This window comes from Panthera tigris, chromosome D1 (assembly GCF_018350195.1).
Source record: "Panthera tigris isolate Pti1 chromosome D1, P.tigris_Pti1_mat1.1, whole genome shotgun sequence".
Classification (NCBI taxonomy): Eukaryota; Metazoa; Chordata; class Mammalia; order Carnivora; family Felidae; genus Panthera; species Panthera tigris.
The window spans coordinates 104186290-104206714 of NC_056669.1; the positions used below are offsets into that span (position 1 = coordinate 104186290).

The 20425-nt window shown below is 58.8% G+C and overlaps 2 protein-coding genes and 1 long non-coding RNA gene across 5 annotated transcripts; 1 reads left to right on the forward strand and 2 right to left on the reverse strand.

Annotated features, from left to right (window-relative positions):
- Window positions 1-316: 316 nt before the first annotated feature.
- On the reverse strand, window positions 317-5112 carry PTGDR2 (prostaglandin D2 receptor 2). Of its 2 annotated transcripts, XM_042957853.1 has the most exons (3): window positions 5062-5112; window positions 4544-4652; window positions 317-2467 (listed from the first exon to the last, which is right to left on the reverse strand). In XM_042957853.1, the coding sequence occupies exon 3, from the start codon at window positions 2457-2459 to the stop codon at window positions 1293-1295; it is 1167 nt and encodes a 388-aa protein (XP_042813787.1). In that variant the 5' UTR covers window positions 2460-2467; window positions 4544-4652; window positions 5062-5112; the 3' UTR covers window positions 317-1292. The 2 variants fall into 2 exon arrangements, with proteins under 2 accessions (XP_042813787.1, XP_015397474.2); XM_015541988.2 differs by lacking the exons at window positions 4544-4652; window positions 5062-5112 and adding an exon at window positions 4394-4403.
- A 3645-nt stretch (window positions 5113-8757) lies between these two features.
- On the reverse strand, window positions 8758-14352 carry LOC122231029. Its single transcript, XR_006208137.1, has 5 exons — window positions 14288-14352; window positions 12324-12485; window positions 10719-10822; window positions 9065-9209; window positions 8758-8962 (listed from the first exon to the last, which is right to left on the reverse strand). It is a non-coding gene; the product is annotated as an uncharacterized LOC122231029 (long non-coding RNA).
- Window positions 11773-19394, forward strand: ZP1 (zona pellucida glycoprotein 1). 2 transcript variants are annotated; one of them, XM_007092010.3, is made up of 12 exons: window positions 11773-12183; window positions 13452-13573; window positions 13795-14107; window positions 14275-14418; window positions 15274-15461; window positions 15541-15638; window positions 16920-17047; window positions 17130-17319; window positions 17413-17557; window positions 18649-18730; window positions 18839-18958; window positions 19186-19394. In XM_007092010.3, the coding sequence occupies exons 1-12, from the start codon at window positions 11961-11963 to the stop codon at window positions 19338-19340; spliced, it is 1908 nt and encodes a 635-aa protein (XP_007092072.3). In that variant the 5' UTR covers window positions 11773-11960; the 3' UTR covers window positions 19341-19394. The 2 variants fall into 2 exon arrangements, with proteins under 2 accessions (XP_007092072.3, XP_042813786.1); XM_042957852.1 differs by lacking the exons at window positions 11773-12183; window positions 13452-13573; window positions 13795-14107; window positions 15274-15461 and having other exon boundaries at window positions 14375-14418.
- The last annotated feature ends 1031 nt before the right edge of the window (window positions 19395-20425 follow it).

Sequence of the window (20425 nt, forward strand, 5' to 3'; positions counted from 1 at the left end):
TGAGGGGAGGCTGGCAGGGCGCGTGGCGAGGTGTTAAGAGGGGTGTCTGTTCAGCCAGCTGTGCATCGACTATCCGTTTGCTGAGCACTTACTGTGGGCAAGGCCCAGCACCGTGGCAAATGGTAAGCTGGCCAGCCCAGTCTCCAGGACCCCAGCCAGGAGCGGCACAGGCAGCACTGGACCGAGAGCCCAAGAGGGTTTCTCTCTCTGCTCTCCCACAGACGTTTCATCCACCAGTTACTGGCAGCAACTCTGTGCCTGGCCTCGGGACAGACCTAAGCGCAGCGATCGTTGTCCTCCAGTCCATGGTGGCAGAGGAAGCACATGGCACAGTGGGTGTGCTACAAGGGAGGGACGAGCTACCCCTTACATCTGCAAATTGGAAGGCACAGCTGCCCAGTGGCTGCTAGTCGGGAGGTGGGTTGCAAAGATTTGGGGATTACCAGCATTGCCCACAGGGCATCCCATGGAATACCAGGCCTATACAGGTGTCAGATTCGCAAGGAAATGTCCCGTGCTGGGGTCTCCGAGGCTGCCGTACACGTTGAAATACTAAACAATGAGAAGACCTTCAGCAAAGATGCCCGTTGCATTTGGGTTAGCCCCGGTTGACCACGACAGCCCTCGCTTTTGCTACTTTATAAGAAAAGCCTTATAGAAAAGGCCTTGCTTTTCTACCTGGGGCAGTGGAACGTGTAATGGTTCATGGTCAGTGTGCAGACCCTGTACTTGGGGCACGTGGATGAACCTCCACGTGCCTCAGTCTGACCATGGAACCTACCCTCCGGATTGTGAGATAAAGCGTCTAGCTCAGTACACGGTGGCTGAGGGACTAAATGAAGAGGTTAGACCAGGCCAGTGCTTCCCAAACCTTTCCCCTCTGTTTTCTACCCCAAAACCCATCACTGGTTTCATGTGAAAACACTCCCCTCCCTCCCCCTCCCACCATCTGACAAAGTTGAGCTTCAGGGGGAGCGTGTCCTGCGTGCCTCGGGAGTCCACTGCCCAGTCTGAGAAATCTTGTGGTTTTCACTGTGTGTTGCCCCTGCGCCGACCTCGTCTCCAGGGAGCTTGCTAGAAATGCAGAACCTGGGCGTCCCGCCCGGCCTGCCGCCTGCCTAGGATACTGAGAAAGGCCGAGGAGGCCGGGCGCGCTGCAAAATGCAGATCCCTGGGTCGCTGCCTGACGTCGCCCTCGGGACGCTCTCGCTCGGCATCGCCGCCCTCCTTTGCCTCCCGGGCCGGCGAGCCCCGGCCGCCCTCTTACCCCGAGGTGGTGCTCAGCGCCCGGTTCAGGGGCCGCTCTCGTCCTGGGCCCGGGCCCTCTGCGCGGACGCCAGGCGGCCGCCGCACAGCCAGGCGAGCCAGCGCGGGGGCCCGGCGGCCGGGCGGCCGGGGGCGGGGCGGGGGGCGGGGCGGGGGCCGGAGGCGCGGCGGCGGCGGCTGCTCCCCAAGCCGCCCAGCTCGCTGTCGTCCAGCAGCACGCTCTCCAGCACGCTCCGCAGCGAGCGCCGCAGCTTGCGCAGCACGTCGGGGCACGTGAGCACGTAGAGCAGCGGGTTGACCACGCTGTTGATGAAGGCCAGGCTGGTGACGAAGGGCAGGCCGCGCCACACGAGCGGCCGCAGCTCCGCGTCGGCGTGCGCGCGCGCCTCCAGCAGGCTGAACACGTGGTAGGGCCCCCAGCAGAGCGCGAAGGCCGCCACCACGGCCGCCACCAGGCGCACGAAGCGGCTGGGCCGCCGGCGGCCGCGGTGGCGCAGCTGCACGCTCACGACCGCGTGGCTGGAGGCGATGATGGCCAGCGGCACGACGAAGGCCAGCAGGAACTTGCTGACGGCCAGGGCCGCCTGGCGCGAGTTGCACGTGGCGTCGCGGTCGGGCCCCGGGTTCAGGAGCAGCACGTTGTAGTAGCACATGATGCGGCCGTCCAGCCGCGGGATGGTGTCCCGGAACACGAAGTAGGGCACCGTGTTGAGGACGGCCAGGGCCCAGAGCACCAGGCAGACCCTGTGGGCCGCGGCCACCGTGCGGTGGTTCTGCGCCCACACGGGCCGCACCACCTGCAGGCAGCGGTCCAGGCTGATGGCGCTGAGCAGGAAGCCGCTGGCGAACATGTTGAGGAAGAAGACGGAGGAGTGCAGCTTGCAGAAGGTGGTGCCCAGCTCCCACGAGTGGCCCACGGCCAGGAAGTAAGTGAAGAAGGGCAGGGAGGCGGTGGCCAGTAGGTCGGACAGCGCCAGGTGCAGCACCCAGGTGGTGACCACCGTCTGGCGCATGCGGCAGCCCACCACGAAGAGGATGAGTCCGTTCTCCGCCAGGCCCAGCACCGAGGCCAGCCCGTGCAGCAGCACCGACACGTGGTCCATGTAGCGGATGCTGGAGTTGCTGTGGCTTTGGATGCGGCTCATCTGCTCCAGGATGGGGCAGAGCGGCTTCAGCGTGACGTTGGCAGACATGGCCGGCTCTGCGGTGGAGAGGAGGGGGTGCTGAGGTAGGCAGTGCGAGGGCAGCAGGGGACCCCCCTCCCCAGGGGATTGGAACCTGACCCGTGAATGGTATAGATGAGGCCACCGGGGACCAGTGACATTGAGCCAAGGCAGTCAGGTGGGGGAATAACATCCCAGCTGCACGCCCTTGGGCGAGCCATTTAACCTTCCTGGGCCTGCTTTCTCCTCTGGGACACGGGCATCTGTCATAACAAGACCTAGCTCATAGGGCTGTTGGGAGTGTTCAATGAGCTAATATACATAAACGTTTAGAGCGGAGCCTGGCACACAGGAAGCACTGCGTCAGTATTGTGACTGTTGTTAGCAGGTCCCCTAAGGTCACACGCGAGGCCAGGCCATGCAGGACTCCCAATCCCCCGGGGCCACTGGGGCACAAACAAGGCCCCACCTGAAGGACAGGGGTGGGTCAGCTGGCCTGGGGGATGGGAGTGGAAGGAAGAGGCTGTGCCTTTAAGACATGCGCCCTCCCTATCCACAGCACCCCCAGATCTTGCCTCTCTGCAGCTTCTCTGTGCAGCCCTTTGCTCCCACAACCGTGGCGTGTGGGGTATGTTGACTTTGACCGGTGGAGCCAGCCCCTCCTCTCATAGTTGGAGAGGAAATAAGATAAGAGGAGGGAGAGAGCTAGGCATGAGAACTACCAGACTGGGGCTCTGGAGGCCCAATGGGGCTGAAAGACTGCCATCTGCCCAAGGGCGCCGGGCCACCCTCCTGCCCCAGGAAACCCATTCCTTTACTGACTCACGCATTCATTCAGCAGGTAGTGATTGAGAAGCTACTCAGGTAAGCGCTGGGGAAGCCAGCCTCTGGCAGATGTGCGGACACCCCAGATGTGCACACCCACAGCTTCATCAAAACCCCAAGACTTCCTGATGTGAGGCTGGTTGAGATCCACGAGGGCAGGGGGCGGGGGGGGGGCGGGGGGGGAGGCTGCCGGCAGGAGGCATAGGATGGCTGGCAGGGATTGGGAATTCAGATTGTCCTGAGGCCCCACTATGCGCCAGAGATTCCAGTAGGTCCTTTACATAAGCACTGTCTTGCTCAGGACTCTAGAAAAAAGGCACTAGACCTTCACTCCATTCCATTTTACAGGCGTGGAAGCCGAGGCTCAAGCCACCCAAATAACAGACAAGCGGGGAAGCAACAGTTTAAGGCTCAGTGTGTTCTCTTTCCTCCACCTCTGCCGTAAGCAAGAAGAGAAGGAAGCGGGGGGTGGTCTTCAGTAGTCACATTTCCAGGGGTAACACTGTTGGCTGGGATGAGAAAACCCACAGTCTTCTCCAGGTAGCACGGGCCTCTGGAAGGCGAGGCCCCAAGAGATCAGACTAGACTTTTCCAAGCAGATGAGCCCCAGGATCACAGGCAGGTCGGGGTGGGGGGCAGCAGTTGGGCCCGTGCTCCCCAAGAATGCTTACGCTTCTCAAGCTTTACAGTTTGCAGAACAATTACACTCGCGGTGACCCTGTGAGACCCCATTTTTCAGAAGAGAACACTGAGGTCCAGAGAAGCATAGCAACTTGCCCACCATTCCTCAGCTGCAGTGGTACAGCTGGGACTCCACCCTGCAGACAGATGAATGCCATCCCCTCTCCGCACTGGAACATTCCCTTCAGCACAGCAGCCTCTTGCCAGGTCTCATGGGGATGCTCAGAGAGCACAGTCCTGCTACACCCTGGGGACCCATCGGGATCAGTCTTTCTGGCTGCATGGAGTCGGCCCCCAGCCTCCCGGGAGTCTTGTGGAGCCCAGCAGCCAGGGTCCCGCTTTGGGCGGGGGTTAGGGGCAGGGAATGCGAGCTTTTAGAGTCAGTTACCCTAAAACTGCCCCTGTCATCCTCCCACCCAGACTGCTGTGAGTCTGGAAAGAGAGGCTTTTGTGCTTACCCCTGTGCCCTTTGCTTCTCTGAGCAGTGTGTCCCCTCCAGTCTTCGGGAAATCCAGCCCTCTGCCATCCTGACTGTTAAAACTGTGCCTTCGTGGATCCAGAGAGGGCACTAAGGCTGCCGAGCCCCTGGGCTATTATTGCTTCCTTACCTGGGCACAGAAGGAGCACAGGATTCCAGCCCCAGAGACAGCTTCTGGTGGCAGCCAGACGAGTCACCGAGTCACCGAGTCACCGGCAGGCAGAGGCAGGGGAGTGGGGCTGAGGGAGGAAATAGCTATCAGCTCCGGAGTGTGTGTGTGCGTGTGTGTGCGTGCGTGCATGTGTGTGCGCGCGCGCGCGCGTGTGTGTGTGTGTGTGTGTGTGTGTGTGTGTGTTTAGGGGTGGGATCTGGGGAGGCGGGGACAGCGGAGGCTGACTTGTTACACTGGTATTCCAATAACATTTATCTCCATCAATGGGAAAGGGACGTAACTGCCGGCAGCCCGTGCTCAACCCCCTCCCTTTACACAGGAGATTTGGCAGAAACCCCAGGTCGGTACGCGTGCCCGTGGGGGAATGGGAGTGTGCATCAGGGGCTGCATTTTCGAGCGACCGCTGTGTGGGAGAGAGGCATGAGGAAGAGGACATCTTGGGCACGTGTCCACCGTCCTGGCTGCCCTCTCCTCACCCCAGAATTCTCAGGAAGGCAGGGCGCGGCAGTGGGCAGAGCGGGGCCAGGCCAGCCCTGCAGCCGCAGCTGGGAGGTGAGCCACTTCCGCTTGCCAGGCCGGGTTTTGCCATCCGTGAGCAGAGCGACGGCGTCTACCTCGAAGGCTTGGCAGCGAGGTGCCTCCGTTCACAGAGCGCCCCGCACACGGGAGGTGCTCTTAGAAGTCAGTCCTTGTCCCCTCCGGGGAGGAAATGGGTAGAGGCTATAGGGCGAGGGCAATACAGCTTTTATTTAAAGTGGGCTGTGAGCTGACAGAGCTTTATAAATTTGCATTTAATTGCTCTCCAGGTCCTTGCTGACCAAGCTTCCCGGGGTCAGGAACCGTTCCTTCAAACCCAGCATCCCAGCACGTCGGAGGGACTCAGTAAAACATGTTTAAAACCCCAGTGTCCCCCGTATCAGGGCAAGGCACCCCCTCCCACGGGATTGAGTGTACAGGAATCTTCCACTTAGACACAGGCTTAATTTCAGGGCCTGGAGCTTCACGAGCTTGCTGAGAGCCTGCGATCCTGAGTGAAGAATGTATAAAATACCAGGACCGTGTGATGGGGATAATATTTCTCGCTGCAGCCCAAGGTGGCAGATCGGTAAGAGCCTTGATTATCCAAAATATGAGCGCTGGGAGGCGTCCCTTCCTGTAGGTCACAGGGGGCTTGGTCTTGGAGGCAAGTGCCTACAGCCCTCCCAAGAAAATAGGCAGGTGCCTCCATTCTGCTTTGGGGAAAGGAGCACCCACCCCACCCCTGCCCTGCTGACCCATGAACATCCTCTAAGGTCATGCAGTGGAGGGTGGTGGGTAAGCTCAGGGACTCTGGGGCCCGACCGCTTGTGTTTGGATCCGACACTGCCACTCCCTGGCTGTGTGACTTGGGCAAGTAACTTCACGGCAGTAGAATTTTTACAAAGGACTCCTGCCCAGCCCCTTCCCCAAAGTGCAAAAGTGGGTGCACAAATTGCTTTGGGGGCTAAAAAAGAATCCCCCCCCCATCCCCCTCCCTCCCCACTGGATCTCTGCCCTCCCTTGCCCCCTTGTGCAGTGAACATCTTGCACAATCTCTCAGGGCAGCCCCGCTAAGGGGCTTCGTACCTGAAAGCTGCATTCCTCAGACCTTTCCCCCAACCCTTGTTTCCAAGTGGCTCATCTCCCAACCCTCCTCCCTGAGGACAACTTAAAAGCTGCTAAAACAAACAAAAAAGTACTCCAGATGAACAGGGCCCTAAGGCATTTTCTAAAGAAGGAGGCAGTGACGTTTGTCCCCGTGGGGCCCCTCGGCTGCACTCCCACGGTGGAGACAGACCTCTGGGAACATATTCCCAGAGCCCGTGTGCCACCCGCAGTCTCTACGTGTACGATGCTAGGGTGCGACGAGCCTCCTCCCGGCTGGTTGCAGGAACCAACAGCCTGTGTCTGCCCCTCTGAGAGAAAGCCTCGGGAGCAGAGGGGGCCTGGGGCGGGGCCTCGCTGGCTGGAAGCAGAGGACAGGAGCCTCCAGCGACAAGTGTCAAGAGCACAGGCTGGGGGCCTCAGTCAGTTAAGCGTCCAACTTCAGCTCAGGTCATGATCTTGCGATTCATAAGTTCGAGCCCCGAGTCCAGCTCTGTGCTGATGGCTCAGAGCCTGGAACCTGCTTCAGATTCTCTCTCTGCCTCTCCCCCATTCTCTCTCTCTCTTTCTCTCTCTGTCTCTCTCAAAAATAAACATTAAAGAAAACATTTTAAAAAAGAAAGAGTGCCAAGGGCCCTCACGGAGAACAGGGTCTGGAGGAGGGTGACCCAGGCCTTTGGCGAGGGCCTGAAATAAATAGCAGAGACCAGTAATGTGCAGCTGAGTGTACATCTCCCAGAGGGCTTGTTGAACCCAGGACGCTGAGCCTTACCCCCAGAGCGTCCGGTCCAGCAGGTTGCATTTCCATCAGGTGCCCTGAGAGATGCCGGGGCTGCTGGTTCAGGGGGACCACAGAGATGGCTGACCCACTGGAAAGGAGAATCAGGGTCCTTGGGGTCTGGTATTAGCGGAGGGCCTTCGGTGACCTCCCTCCCTCCTGCTTCGAGGATCAGAGGAAACAACGAGCCAACTGCTCAGCTCACGGCCCCCACGGGGCAGGGATGCACAAACCAGCTGCCATTTAGTTATTTTCAGTGCCGTGTGCTTTGATCTCAGTCTCTTCCTGACTCCAGGCGGATTGCATTTGCCTTTCCCACTCACATAGTGGCTGAGAACCTCATTCTGGAAGCAACTGAAGGCCACACCGTAAGCGGTGAACCACAAGATCTCTGTGAAAGAGAAGTCAAGCCCTGTGCTCCAGAGACCGTCAAAGTCGGTATTGTTATTACCTGCTGTGGCTGTGTTCCCCGTTTCCAGGGCTTTCGTCGCAGACCTATTTTTTGAGGGGTCACCACCCAACCCATTACCGATAGCACTAGCTAACATTTATGGGGTACCCACTACGTGTCAGGCACCCTGCTCGGCACTTCACATGTATCGTCCCGCCAGCCTGGAGAGGCCCCATCCTCCCCTGGCACCCTCCTTCTGTCCCTGGCTTTCATGAGCAGGAGAGACAGGACGGAGAACTCAGTGAGCCCGTCTGGCTCACGGCACCCCAGCGAGGTTGATCTTTATCTTTTGCTTTTTTTTTTAAGTTTATTTCTTTATTTTGAGAGAGAGAGAGAGCACAAGCAGGGAAGGGGCAGAGAGAGGAGAAAGAATCCCAAGCCGGCTCCAGGCTCTGAGTGGTCAGTGCAGAACCCAACGCGGGGCTCGATCTCACAAACCGTGAGACCATGACCTGAGCCGAAACCGAGAGTCGGACGCTTAGCCGACTGGGCCACCCAGGCGCCCCTAGGTGGATCTTATTCTTAATTCCATTTTACAGATTAAGTAAGTGAAGCCCCGTTTTAAAAAATGAAATGTAAAACGGTAAGAAGAAAATAGAATGGTAAGAAGAGATGAGCAAACTGAGGTTTAGAAAGAGGCCAAGTGGGAAGCCAAAATCCCAAGTCTGGTCACTCTGATCTGACCCTCTTTCCTCCGCAGTAAGAACAGTGGTGGCTTTTATTGCCACTGTGTTCAAGTGATGCAGGCTTTGCTCTCAACGCCGCACGTGGGTCTTTTCATTTCACCTTCACGGCCAGCCTACGAGTTAGGTAGTTATTGGCCCCATTACACAGATGAGGAAATCAAGGCAACACGGTCTCCAATGTCAGCAGAGGAGCTGACATCCTTCCTAGGCTGATGAGCTGTGGTGCCCGTGAGCCTTTGCAAGAATTGGAATCCTAACCAAGGGCTCAGGGCTCCCCCTCTCCAGGACAGCTTGGCACAACTTTTCTCAAAGGCATCCTTCCGCCCTTGCCGTGAGGAAGTTCCCTTGCTCTTTTCCTGCCTTTCCAGGGCCTCGGGAGACACATTGCCTTCGTGTGCAGGGACCTTTCTGTATATCAGATTCCATCCCTACCGTAATCATTCCCATTTCTTTCTTTTTTTTTTTTAATTTTTTTTTTTAACGTTTTTATTCATTTTTGAGACAGAGAGAGACAGAGCATGAATGGGGGAGGGTCAGAGAGAAGGAGACACAGAATCCAAAACAGGCTCCGGGCTCTGAGCTGTCAGCACAGGGGCCCGATGCGGGCCTCGAACTCACGGACCGCGAGATCGTGACCTGAGCCGAAGTCGGCGCTCAACCGACTGAGCCACCCAGGCGCCCCAGTCATTCCCATTTCTACTTTACTGGTGGGAGCAGGTCCCTTTGCCCCTGAGCAGTGAGCACAGGACAGAATCCAGGTTCTCCGCTCCTCTGGCGGGGCTTGGGGGGGGTGGGGTTTCTCCACCACCTGAGCCCTGTTTCCTTGCAGGGATACCGCTCTGTTATGGCAGAAAAGCAGATACACGTGGAAGGAATGATGGAGGCAGGAAACCACCGCACCCGTGGGTGACTGTTGGCTAAAGAGCAAGGTGATCACATACCCAGTCTCAAGGTGTCTCCTATGTTCAAAGAGAAACAGTAACTTGACCGCAGAGGCACCTGGCAGACCACATCCCACCCAAGTGTTCGGATTTATATCAGCAGCGATAGGACAAACCAGCATGATGAGCCTCCTGACAGAATGCCCTGAGGAGACACAATGTCACTTCTAGGCTATTCCTGCCCGTTACGGGCTGAATTGTTCCCCCCCACTCCCCCCCCACCCCCCGTTTGTATGTGGAAGCCCAACCCCCCAGCACCTTGGAATGTAGCTGTATTTGGAGACAGGGCCTTTAGGGGGTGATTAGGTTAAAATAAGCCTGTGAGGGTGGGCTCTAATCCAGTCTGACTGGTGTCCTTATAAGAAGAGGAAATCTGGACCCACAGAGAGCCAAGAGAAGACCACTTGAGGACACGGCGAGGAGGCAGCCATCGGCAAGCCAAGGAGAGCGGCTGCAGGAGAAACCAGACCTGCCAACACCCTGGCCTTGGACTTGCAACCTCCAGAACTGTGAGAGAATAAATTTCTATTGTTGAAGCCGCCTACGTGGCTGTATTTTGTTACAGCAGACCCAGCAAACTAATACACCGCCAAAAATGCGTAGCCTGAATCTAAGCAGGAGGAAATGCCAGACAAAGCCGAGGGAGGGCCATTCTGTAAAGAAATTGGCCTGTACTCCTCAAAACATCAAGGGTATGAAGAACAAAGAATCACAGACTGTGCCAGGTTGGAAAAGCCTAAAGCAGCACCATCTTGGCCTTGTATTGGACCCTAGTCGAGGAAAAACAAACTTTGCCCTTTGCTATAAAAGTCACGATTAGGACAGGTGGGGAGCTGCATAAGGTTTGTACGTGAGACACTGGTGTTATGCCAGTGTTGATCTGGTTTGGATCATTTTCCTTGTGTTTCAGGAAGTACCGTCTGCAGTGTTTGGGGGTAAAGGAGGACCATCTGCAACCAGCTCTCAGATGAGAAGGGAGAAAGTGTGGATGTGGGTGTCTGTGTACATAACAGAAAGAGCTAAGAGGAAGAGCTAAAACAAACGTGAAGAGACACAGCGTTAAAAAATAAAGTGCAACTGAGTACGTTTTAAACGTCCCCTTGGCTTTCTGCGACCAGTGATGAATCAGGCAACATCCAGTCTAACAGGAAGGCGCCCTGAGGAGCCGTCCAAAAAGACTTTTCTAGGCAGAAGGGAGCAAGGGCTCGTGTTCACCAGAAGCGGGGCTTGAGCTCACCTGATGTGGGACTCGAACTCACAAACCATGAGATCATGCCCTATACCGAAGTCAGATGCTTAACTGACTGAGCCACCCAGGCACCCCCTTTTGTCTTGTTTTTAACAACAGCTAATGTTCAAGGAATCTGTGTGAAGGGTATAGGGAGATTCTTTTCAGTAAGTCTGAAATTCTTTCAAACTAACTTTAAAGCCTTCCCTTGTCCTTCAGGAAAAACCCCCCTCACCAGCCCCGCCCCCTCCAGGGGCCCAGACCAGCCTGAAGTCCACGTTTGCAGCCCTATGCCTTTATCTCCCCCAATTCCCTCTGCCTCAACACAGTACCCCCGCCACCATCCCCTGTGCCCCCCACACTTCTGACCACCCCTACCCCGGCCTGGCCCATCCCTTAACCCGCTCTGTACCCCGGGTGACCCACCAAGCTTCCCCCACGTAAGCTCTCGTCACGGCAAACCTCGTCACCACCAAGCACAGAGAACTTGTCCCGCCCGTTCTTCGTTGCTGTCCGTCTTTCTGTCCACACTGCGAGGTTGGATTATCATCCCCAATTCACAAGCCGGAAAAGGAAGCAGAGAAAAGTGACGTGGCTCAGCTAGAAAGAAGCAGGGGCTGGGTTGGAGCCTGACTCTTAAGGACCGAGCCACCACGTGCCAGCTGCCGTGGCCCACACTCAGCGGCATTGGCTAAGGCTGGTGGGGCCGGGGCGAGGCGCTCCCCCGACATGAGGATGGCAGTAATGAGGCTTTGGGACAGCCTGGCACGTGGGGAGCCCTGCCACCTGTGAGCCAGTCTGCTTGTGGTTAACAGACTTTACTTCTCTGAACTGCCCAGGATTTAGCACAGAGGTCCCAGGTTCCCCGCACCCAGGGCCCCGTACAGTTACCGTCTCACACTGGGGCAGTACGTTTATTGGTTGATGAACCACTGTTGATCCACTGATACGAACCTAAGTCCATTTCCTTGGCCTCTACCTAATGTCCTTGTTCTGCGCCAGGATCCCATCCAGGAGGCCCCGTTTATTTATTGTCCGTCCTTGTTATTTTCCATTAGTAACAGCCACGGTCCCATTGATGTCCTGACCCTCAGGACAGCCCCGTGAGGGGCCACTAGTCTGTTTACCAACCTGTCCGCCCACCATCCATCTGCGCACTCTTAGGGCAGGGGCAGTGTCTCGGCCTCTGGGGCCTGCACAGCCATCCGAGGGCCCGGTTAGTAAATTAACCCAGCCTGCTGCCCGCCCCCACGGCCCCCGCAGCTCTCGGTGGCCTGGAGGCCCCAGTGCAGACAGGAGGCCCTGGAGAGCCAGACTGGGCAGGGAAGGGATGATGAGGGACTTGGAACCACCCCCTCCGCCTGCCTGCAGCCTCAACCGTACCAGAAGATTCCCTCCTCCCCACCTCCCAGCCAGGATCACTCAGCGGAGACAGCATCAACCCCCAGCTGGAAGGCAGGAAGTCAGGGTGAGGGGCAATTTTCAGAGCACCTTCAGGGCCCGGGCCTGGGAGGGTGCCTTCTTTGGCCTTCAGGGAGGGAATTTCACCAGAGCCCCTGGTGGCCAGGCTCCTCCAGGTGGGCCCCCTTTGCCCCTAGAAGTTTCCAGTCACCACCTCCCCCATATAAGGCCTGGGCGTCACCGGGCCATGAGTGAGTGGGGAGTGTTATGGTGGCTGTGGTGTATCTGACGACAAGAGCCTTGGCCATGGTCTGGGATGGCTGCGTGGCGTTGCTGCTGCTGCTGCTGGTGGCCGCTCTGGGGCTGGGGCAGCGGCTGCACCCTGAGCCTGGTCTCCGGGGCCTGCGGCACAGCTCTGACTGTGGGATCAAGGGCATGCAGCTGCTGGTGTTCCCCCGGCCGGGCCAGACCGTCCGCTTCAAGGTCGTAGGTGAGCGTGGCCGAACGCGGGTCCCCACCTCCCGTGCAGCAGGACGAGGAGAGGCCCCTCGGCCCCCACTCTGTCACCACACTGGGGAGGGGGAGGAGGAGGGAGGAAGGTGAGTTGCCAGCCTCAGTTTCCCTGGTCACCTAGGGCCTCTTTTCCCACGGCGAGTGTTCACGACCATCTTGCTGAGAGGCAGGTGTTGGTTTCACTAGGGCCCAGGCTCTGCGTCGGTGACCACGGGCAGCTGATGCCCAGGCTACTGGCCCCCAGGCCCCTCCGAGGGGCAGGGCCCCGGTGGTTGTGGCCTGGTACGGAGAAAACGGGAGTGGGTTTTGAGGTGGGATTTGAATCTACAGCTTCTCAACTTTGTGTTCTTGAACAAGTGACCTGACCTCTCTGAACCCCTGTTTCCTTAACTGTAAGATGGGAACGGTGACCCCAGCCTCGCCATGTGCCCTGAACAGGAGTTCAGGGGTCATGCCCGCCCCCGAGGGGTGCCCTGGTGCTCTGGGCGGGCAAGGTGGGTTGACACCCAGCAGGTGTTCCCCCCCCCCCCCCATGACTGCAACGGCCAGTGAACCTGGCAGACGGGTCACAAGATCCCAGTTCCAAATCCTTCTGCCCCTCATTGTGTGCAGCTGAGAAGACTCACACTCAGCGCCTCAGCCACAGAACGGGGATCCCCAACTTTACAAGAACAGGTCTAAAATCCCCAGCCCAGGGACACCCGGGGTGGCTCAGTCGGTAAAGCAACTGACTTCGGCTCAGGTCACGATCTCACGGTTTGTGGGTTTGAGCCCGACATCGGGCTCTGTGCTGACAGCTCAGAGCCTGGAGCCTGCTTCCGATTCTGTGTCTCCCTCTCTCTCTCTCTCTGTGCCCCCACTCACATTCTATCTCTCTCAAGAATAAAGAAACATTAAAAAAAACTTTTTTAAATAAAACAAATACCCAGCCTGCTGCCTGGGACTGTACTAACCTTTTCTCCTCCAAGTTTTCATTCCTGCTTGCCGTCCAGTACTGTTAACGGGGAACCACAGCGGGAAGGAGCCTAAGACCAGCTGAAGCTATTCCCTTACAGATGGGCAAACTGAGACCAGAGGGGAGGGGCCTGGCCAAGAACACACCGGCAGCGAGTCGCCAAGCTAAGGCTGAAGCTGGGGTCTCCCGCTCCCGAGTGGGGTTTTCTCAGCGGTCACCAGCAGCCCCTGGCTTCACCCTTCAGCACTGCTGGCCCTCCCAAACTTCCATCCCTGTCTCCCTTGCCTCAGATGAATTTGGGAACCAATTCGAGGTCCACAACTGCTCTGTCTGCTACCACTGGGTCACCGCCAGGCCCCTGGGACCCGCCGTCTTCTCTGCTGACTACAGAGGTTGCCACGTGCTGGAGAAGGTAGGGATCGCTGCTGAGCCCGGGGCAGGCCCCACGGCTGGGAGCCAGCTTGACCTCACACAAGCCCGAGAGGGAGCTCGGGATCGCTGTGCTGGTCACGCCCGCCTGTGGTCTGGTGACCGGGGCTAGCCCACAAATCCAGCTCCCTGCTGACGCCCTCCTCTGCCTGGGAGGCCCGGTGGCCTCACCTAGCTGCTCTCTGGTCACCTTCTCACCTGCAGGACGGGCGCTTCCACCTGAGGGTGTTTGTAGAAGCCGTGCTGCGCGACGGTCGAGTTGACGCGGCAGGAGAGGTCACCCTGATCTGTCCTAAACCTGGCCACACCTGGACTCCGGAGTCCCACCTGGCCTCACGCACAGGCTTCTCCCTGCCTACCCCTCATACCCGGCCCCTCCGCCCCACCCGGGAGCACAGCTTCACCCGTCCGACCCCTGCCCTGCTGCCCCTTAGACCTGGAGCCACCCGTCCCACCCTGACTCCGCCCCCGTGGGACATCTTGGAACACTGGGGGGTTGACGAGCCCCTTCACCCAGGTACGTAGGACTTCTCCATGCGTGTACTGTGTCTGGGCCTTCTGGAGCAGCGAACTGCCTGATCGCCCTTGACTGGGCCCAGGAAGCCAGCTGCCTCTGTTTCCCTTGGAAGTCTCCTGCCCAGTGTGGCCCTTTCTTGTGTCCTCACCGCTCTGTCCCCTCCCCAGGTGCACCTCTGACCTGGGAGCAGTGCCAGGTGCCCTCTGGGCACATCCCCTGTGTGGTGAGAAGAGGTTCGAAGGAAGCCTGTCAGAAGGCTGGCTGCTGCTATGACAACAGCAGAGCGGTTCCCTGTTACTATGGCAACACAGGTAGGCCTTTCTACACCTGAAACCAGAAGCCATGAGGACGGGAGGGCTTCCTCCCCTGCCCCTCCCCCAACACTGCAACTGCTTCACACCTAGTCCCTAGGAGAGCCCGAGCTCCCGAATGGAGAATGGGCCACAGAAGGGACCTTTAGATGGGGGGACCACAGGTCCCAGCTTGCCTGATAACCGTTGTCCCAAGGAACTAGTAGCAGATCTTTTTTTTTTTTTTTTTTTTTTTTTTTTTTTTTTTTAACATTTATTTATTGAGAGACAGTGCAAGGAGGGGAGGGGCAGAGCGAGAGGGAGACACAGAATCCAAAGCAGGCTCCAGGCTCCAGGCTCCAAGCTGTCAGCACAGAGCCTGACGCGGGCCTCGAACCCACGAACCATGAGATCACGACCTGAGCCGAAGTCAGACACTTAACCGACTGAGCCACCCAGGCGCCCCCCTAATAGATCTGTCTTTGCATGTACCCCTACCTCTTAGATCTAGAACATTCCAATTTATTTTTTTAAGTTTATTTAAGTAATCGCCACAACCCAACGTGGGCCTCGAACTCATGACTCCAAGATAGAGTCCCATGTTCGTCCAGCTGAGCCAGACACCCCTAGGGCATCCCAGTTTAGATGACAAATTCAACAGTGCCCCTACTTTCGTAGTTTATTTCCATGCACGAGAAAATCTGGGTCTGTAAAGGGTTTGCTCAAGCCAACACAGGCACAGAGAGTAAGAGAAGCCAGGTCTCCCGACTCTCAGGGCAACACCTAAGTACTGTCTCCCAGTCCACCCCCCATGTCTGCGGCACAGACACTAACTCCGAGGTCCTGGTCGGCCTCTTTGATCTGCCTTCGTCCTAGCAACTGTCCAGTGCTTCAGAAATGGCCATTTCGTCCTGGTGGTGTCCCAAGAAACAGCCTTGGCACATGGGATCACGCTGGCCAATATCCACGTGGCCTATGCCCCCACCAGGTGCTCCCCGACTCAGGACACGGGGTCCTTCGTGGTCTTCCAATTCCCTCTGACCCACTGTGGGACCACCGTCCAGGTAGGAGTGGGGCCATGGCCTGGTGCCCAGGACCGCCCCCCTGGGAGGGCCTCACCCAGCTGTCCTTCCTCTCCCACAGGTGGTTGGCAACCAGCTCCTCTATGAGAACCAGCTGGTGTCAGACATCGACGTCCAAATGGGGCCACAGGGCTCCATCACGCGGGATGGCACCTTCCGGTGAGGGCAGCCTTTCTTGCACAGGCTGGGCTGTGGGCTTGGGTGTGAGGGGAGCACGGGTGAGCTTAGGACGAGCTGCGGAGCCACCTGGGCTCCTGTCCATGCTGTTCCCTGCTGTGTGATCTCAGGAGAGCCCCTGGGCTCATCCCAGCCTCCCCCACCAGCCCCAGGGTCCTCAGCAGCACTTGCCTTTTTTCCTCTAAGAACTAAGCTCAGGAGCTAAGCTGCATGCATCCTCATCGAGGCCCCTGGAAAAAGGGGAGGTCATGAGTGTGGCTGTTGCTACCTCCCCATTTCCGAGGTCACAAAGCCACAGATGAGGCAGAAGATACCTGGGCGGCAGGGTGGGGGGGACCTCTTGGAGGGTGTGCTGGGGTGGAGGGAAGAGCCAAGGGTTACCTCTTGTTGAAATGGGCCCCTGGGACCTGCAGGCTCCGGTGGCAGAACGAGCCTGGGAGGCCAGGGTGGGCACCCCGAGGGAGCTGGGCTTGTCACACCTGCCCTTGAACTTATGGGGCCAATACATCTGTGCATAAAATCCTGTGCTTGGCACAGAGCGGAAGCCCAGGTGTCTTTCTCCCCACCCCACCCGCCCTGAGGGCCAGGGAAGGGTGCTGGTGTGAGGGTCCAAGTGTCTTTTGCTTTAAAACTCTAAGTGCCTCTACAGGCCAGGGGGTAGTTGGGGGTGGGGATAGATCGGCTGTGCTGTAGACCCTTGGGTTCACAAGTGGTGGGAGCTAGTCGGAACCCAGCAGGGCTCCAGGGATTCCCAGAGGAAGGGGGCCGTGAGGGGGAACAGCTGTAGCCGGTGGGAACAGGCAGGTGGTCAGACAGGGCCTCGGGCCTCGGGCCTCGGGCCTCGGGCCTCGCTCTCAGAAGTAAAGGGAGAGCGCCTAGGAGCTGGAGGTGAAGGGGGGTGGGGTGGGGTAGGGTGGGGTCTGCTTCCCTAGCGGAACACCAGGGGGCCGGACGTGGGCCCCCCACTGGGAGCCTGTGGTGTCACTTAGGCCAGAGAGAGTCCCCAGGGCCCACCATCTACCACTGCAAGCACAGTGGTGACACTGGGGCGCTACCTGTGACCAGCTTGTGCTGTCCTGGGCAGGTGAGTGGGGCGGGGGGCGCAGGGCCCCCTAGCGGCTTGCTGGGTGGGGTCCGGCCACCCTGCTGGGCCGCGCGCCCTGGTTGTTGCATCCACGTAGCTGGAGGCTGGTTTACTAAGTGAGCAGGCCATGCTGACGCTGGGTCTTCTCTCCACCCCGTGCTCTTGCACTTGGACTTCAGGCTTCACGTGCGCTGTATCGTCAATGCCAGTGACTTCCTGCCGCTCCGGGCATCTATCTTCCCACCCCCCTCGCCGGCCCCCGTGATCCAGTCCGGCCCCCTGCGGTTCCAGCTGCGGATCGCCACGGGTACAGTCCCCGGAGCCCTCCTCTTCCTGCCCGGCGTCCCCACGCACAGCCCTCCAAGGCTCACGAGTCCCTCGCCCTGCAGATGAGACTTTCCGCTCCTTCTACGAGGAGGGGGACTACCCCATCGTGAGGCTGCTCCGCGAGCCTGTGTCCGTGGAGGTCCGGCTCCTGGACAGGACAGACCCCGGTCTGGTCCTGCTGCTGCACCGGTGCTGGGCCACTCCCAGTGCCAGCCCCTTCCAGCAGCCTCAGTGGCCCATCCTGTCAGAGGGGTGAGCGGCACTGGGGGCTGGGGCTGCCCTGGGGGCTCCCTCCATCCCCCTCCCTGGTCCCTCTGCGGCTTCCTTGGCCTCTTTCCTTCTCAGGTGTCCTTTCGACGGTGACAGCTACAGGACCCGAATGGTAGCCTCAGACGGGGCGGGGCTGTCCTTCCCATCACACCATCAGCGCTTCACTGTCACCACCTTCGCCCTCCTGGACCCTGGCTCCCAGAGGGCCCTCAGGGGACAGGTGAGAAGTGCCTCGGAATTCCTGCTCCCCGAATGTTCCGTGGGATAAGCTGGTCCCCGAAGTCCTGCACCCTGCAAGCTATGGGTCCCCGGAGGTCCCCAGAGGTCCCCAGACGGGGCTTCGTGGAGGGTGGTGAGCCAGGTCCTGGCCACCTCCAGACCACTCAAGAGGGAGGAAGGGAAACCGGGAGTATGGATGCCACCAACCCTGAATCTGCACCCTGCTCACGGTGTTCTAGAGTGACTTTGCTTCTGACTCTAGAAAGCGTGCGTTTCAATTCTGCTTGGAATGTTTATAATCTCTCAACTTCTCCGGGAGGTAAATGGGTCCACTTAGGGCATACTTAGGTTTTCTGCAGAATGCACAAGTGACCCCGTAGGCCCTAGGCTTCCATGGAACTTGTTCTACTGAAAGATGCCCTCGCAAAGACTACATACAGCCAACTCTGTATCTCGAAGTAGCCGCACGTTATTAGCCCAGGTGCAGACAGACATCGCCGGTTAGCACTGTGAGGGTGGCTTCATTCTCCTCTTTACCACCTGCCTCTCGGGAGCCAAGAGCCTCTCGCCTGCTGGATGAAGGCGTATCTGCTGGCTGGGCCCCCGGGGGCTGGCTCAGCTCCGCTCCGCTCCTCCGGCTTCTTCTCCTCCTCCTGGGAGCTGCCCCTGGCTTTGTTTCTGGAAGCGGGGATAGCCCGTCCCCCGGCTGCCTGGCGGAGCCCCACCTCCTCGGAGGCCAGCACTGCCGGGGGACTCAGCAGTCGGGGCCACACTGGAGAAGCTGAGGGCTGGGGCCAACTCCCAGGCCGAGCTCCCTGCCCGCAAGGAACCCGGCTGCAGACTTGGGCCACCGGGAAGGACGGGAGGCACAGCTTCCAAATTAGGAAACAACGGTTCTGGCGCTGACCCTCAGCAGGCGAGGCTGTGGTTTTGGTCTACATAGCCAGACCTCAGCCCGCCTGGCGGCCGGACAGCTGGCAGCAGTGTGGACTCCGCCTAGGTCCTGGATTCTGGGTGCTTCCTAGGTCTGGTGCTTCCTGCCCGTGGCTCCAAGCTGGCCCCGTGCTCTTGACCGTATTCTCTTCCCACCAGGTTTACTTCTTCTGCCACTCCTCTGCCTGCTCCCCCTCGGGGCTGGAGACGTGCTCGGCCACGTGCAGCTCTAGGCCCGCTAGTGAGTCCGGGGTGGGGCGGAGGGGCGGTCTTCGTTCTTCTGGCCACAGGCCTGTTCCTGGCTTCTGGGCCAGAGACCAGCCCATGATGCCACCCCTCCCCCACCCAGGACAGCGGCGATCCTACACTCCGCACAGCGAGGCCACCAGGCCGCAGAACCTCGTGAGCTCTCCAGGGCCAGTGGACTTTGAGGATTCCTCTGGGCAGGAGCCTCCGCTGGGGCCCACAGGTACCGGCAGGCATGTTGCTGCCGGGGGATGCTCGGCCACGGTGCAGGTGGGAAAGGGTGTGACAGCACTGGGGGCAGGGAACTGTGCAAAGACAGTCCACCTGACCCGGGGTGGGGGGAGGGCAGCCTCAGCTCTGCCGGGCGTCATCACAAAGGTCTGGTGGGTGGAGACGGTCGGAGGCGCCTCTCTCAGCCCTGCAAGCCTTCAAACCCCTTCTCTCACACAGGCTCCCCCAGGAACGCTAACCAGAGGCCTCTCCTCTGGGTGGTCCTTCTGCTGGTGGCTGTGGCCCTGGTCCTTGGGGTCGGGGTTTTCGCGGGCCTGAGCCAAGCCAAGCCTAGAAGCTCCAGGAGGGTGACAGAGGGCGACTGGGCTCAATAAAGCAGTGTCCAGCCTGCCCAGCGGGTGTGGAAAGCTATTCGTGGCGACTAGAAAGATTTGGTCTCAGAAGCGTTGTTCCTTCGTGTCAGTTCTGTCCTGTCAGAACCATGGCCTCTTCGACAAATACTTAATACGGGCCACACCCTGGGCAGAGTCCGGCTGATTTGGGAGACTTTGCCTTTCAGCAAGGAGAGACGGCATTCCAGAGAGAACCAGATAAGCGAGGGAAGAGGAGGGTACAATCACAGCAGAGTCCGAGCCCCAGTAGGTAGGAATGGGGAGCCCCGAGGGTGAAATGGCCCACGAAGGCCTGACCCCGTCGCCCAGACGTGGGAGTTCTTTCTCACAGCACGCTGCTCAGCTCCCTGTGGGGAAGGGGCACCCAGAGCTCCTGGGGCCTTGAAGGAACTCTTCAGTCTTGCTCTGAGCCTCAGCTTCCTGCTAAAGGATGCTGGGGCCCGCCAGCCTCCCTCTCCCTTCCTTCAGCACACACCCCCTCCCCCTCCCCGCCAGACTAGTCCACTCCCGGGCTGACACTGCAGCCTCTTGGCCCTGATGCTGGCTGCCACAGCGAGCCTGGCCCCCCCCACAGCTCAGTACCAGCGCTGGTTGTGTGGCTGACTTTCGTGTGCCCCTCTAGGACCTAGGCCTTCATCTCTGACTTGGCCACAAAGACCTTTCCAGACTGACCTGTAGATCTAGGCTGGGAAGGGGTAGCAGTTGGGAGGGGTTGGGGGGGTGGGGTAGGGTTCAGCCTCTGGTGCCAGGAGAGAATAATCTGGTAGGTGGGTCCAAACTTGACTTTCGATCTTTTTTCTAAAGGCCTTGGTGGGGCATGAGCTGTGACAGGGAACCACACAAGTCAGGCCGGGGGCCTTGACACTAGGCAGGGGCTCCTCCTTTCTGGCCCACTCCACCTTCTCTGTCGGGGGATACTGGTCAAATAGAGGGGCTCCAAAATCAAGCTGCTTTGTTACAACCCCAGTTCTGTCTCTTACTAGCTGTAATACTGAGTTACTGAACTTTTGGGAGCCTGTTTCCCCCTCTGGAAAATGGGGGTGATCCCCACCCCCACAGGGGTGTTA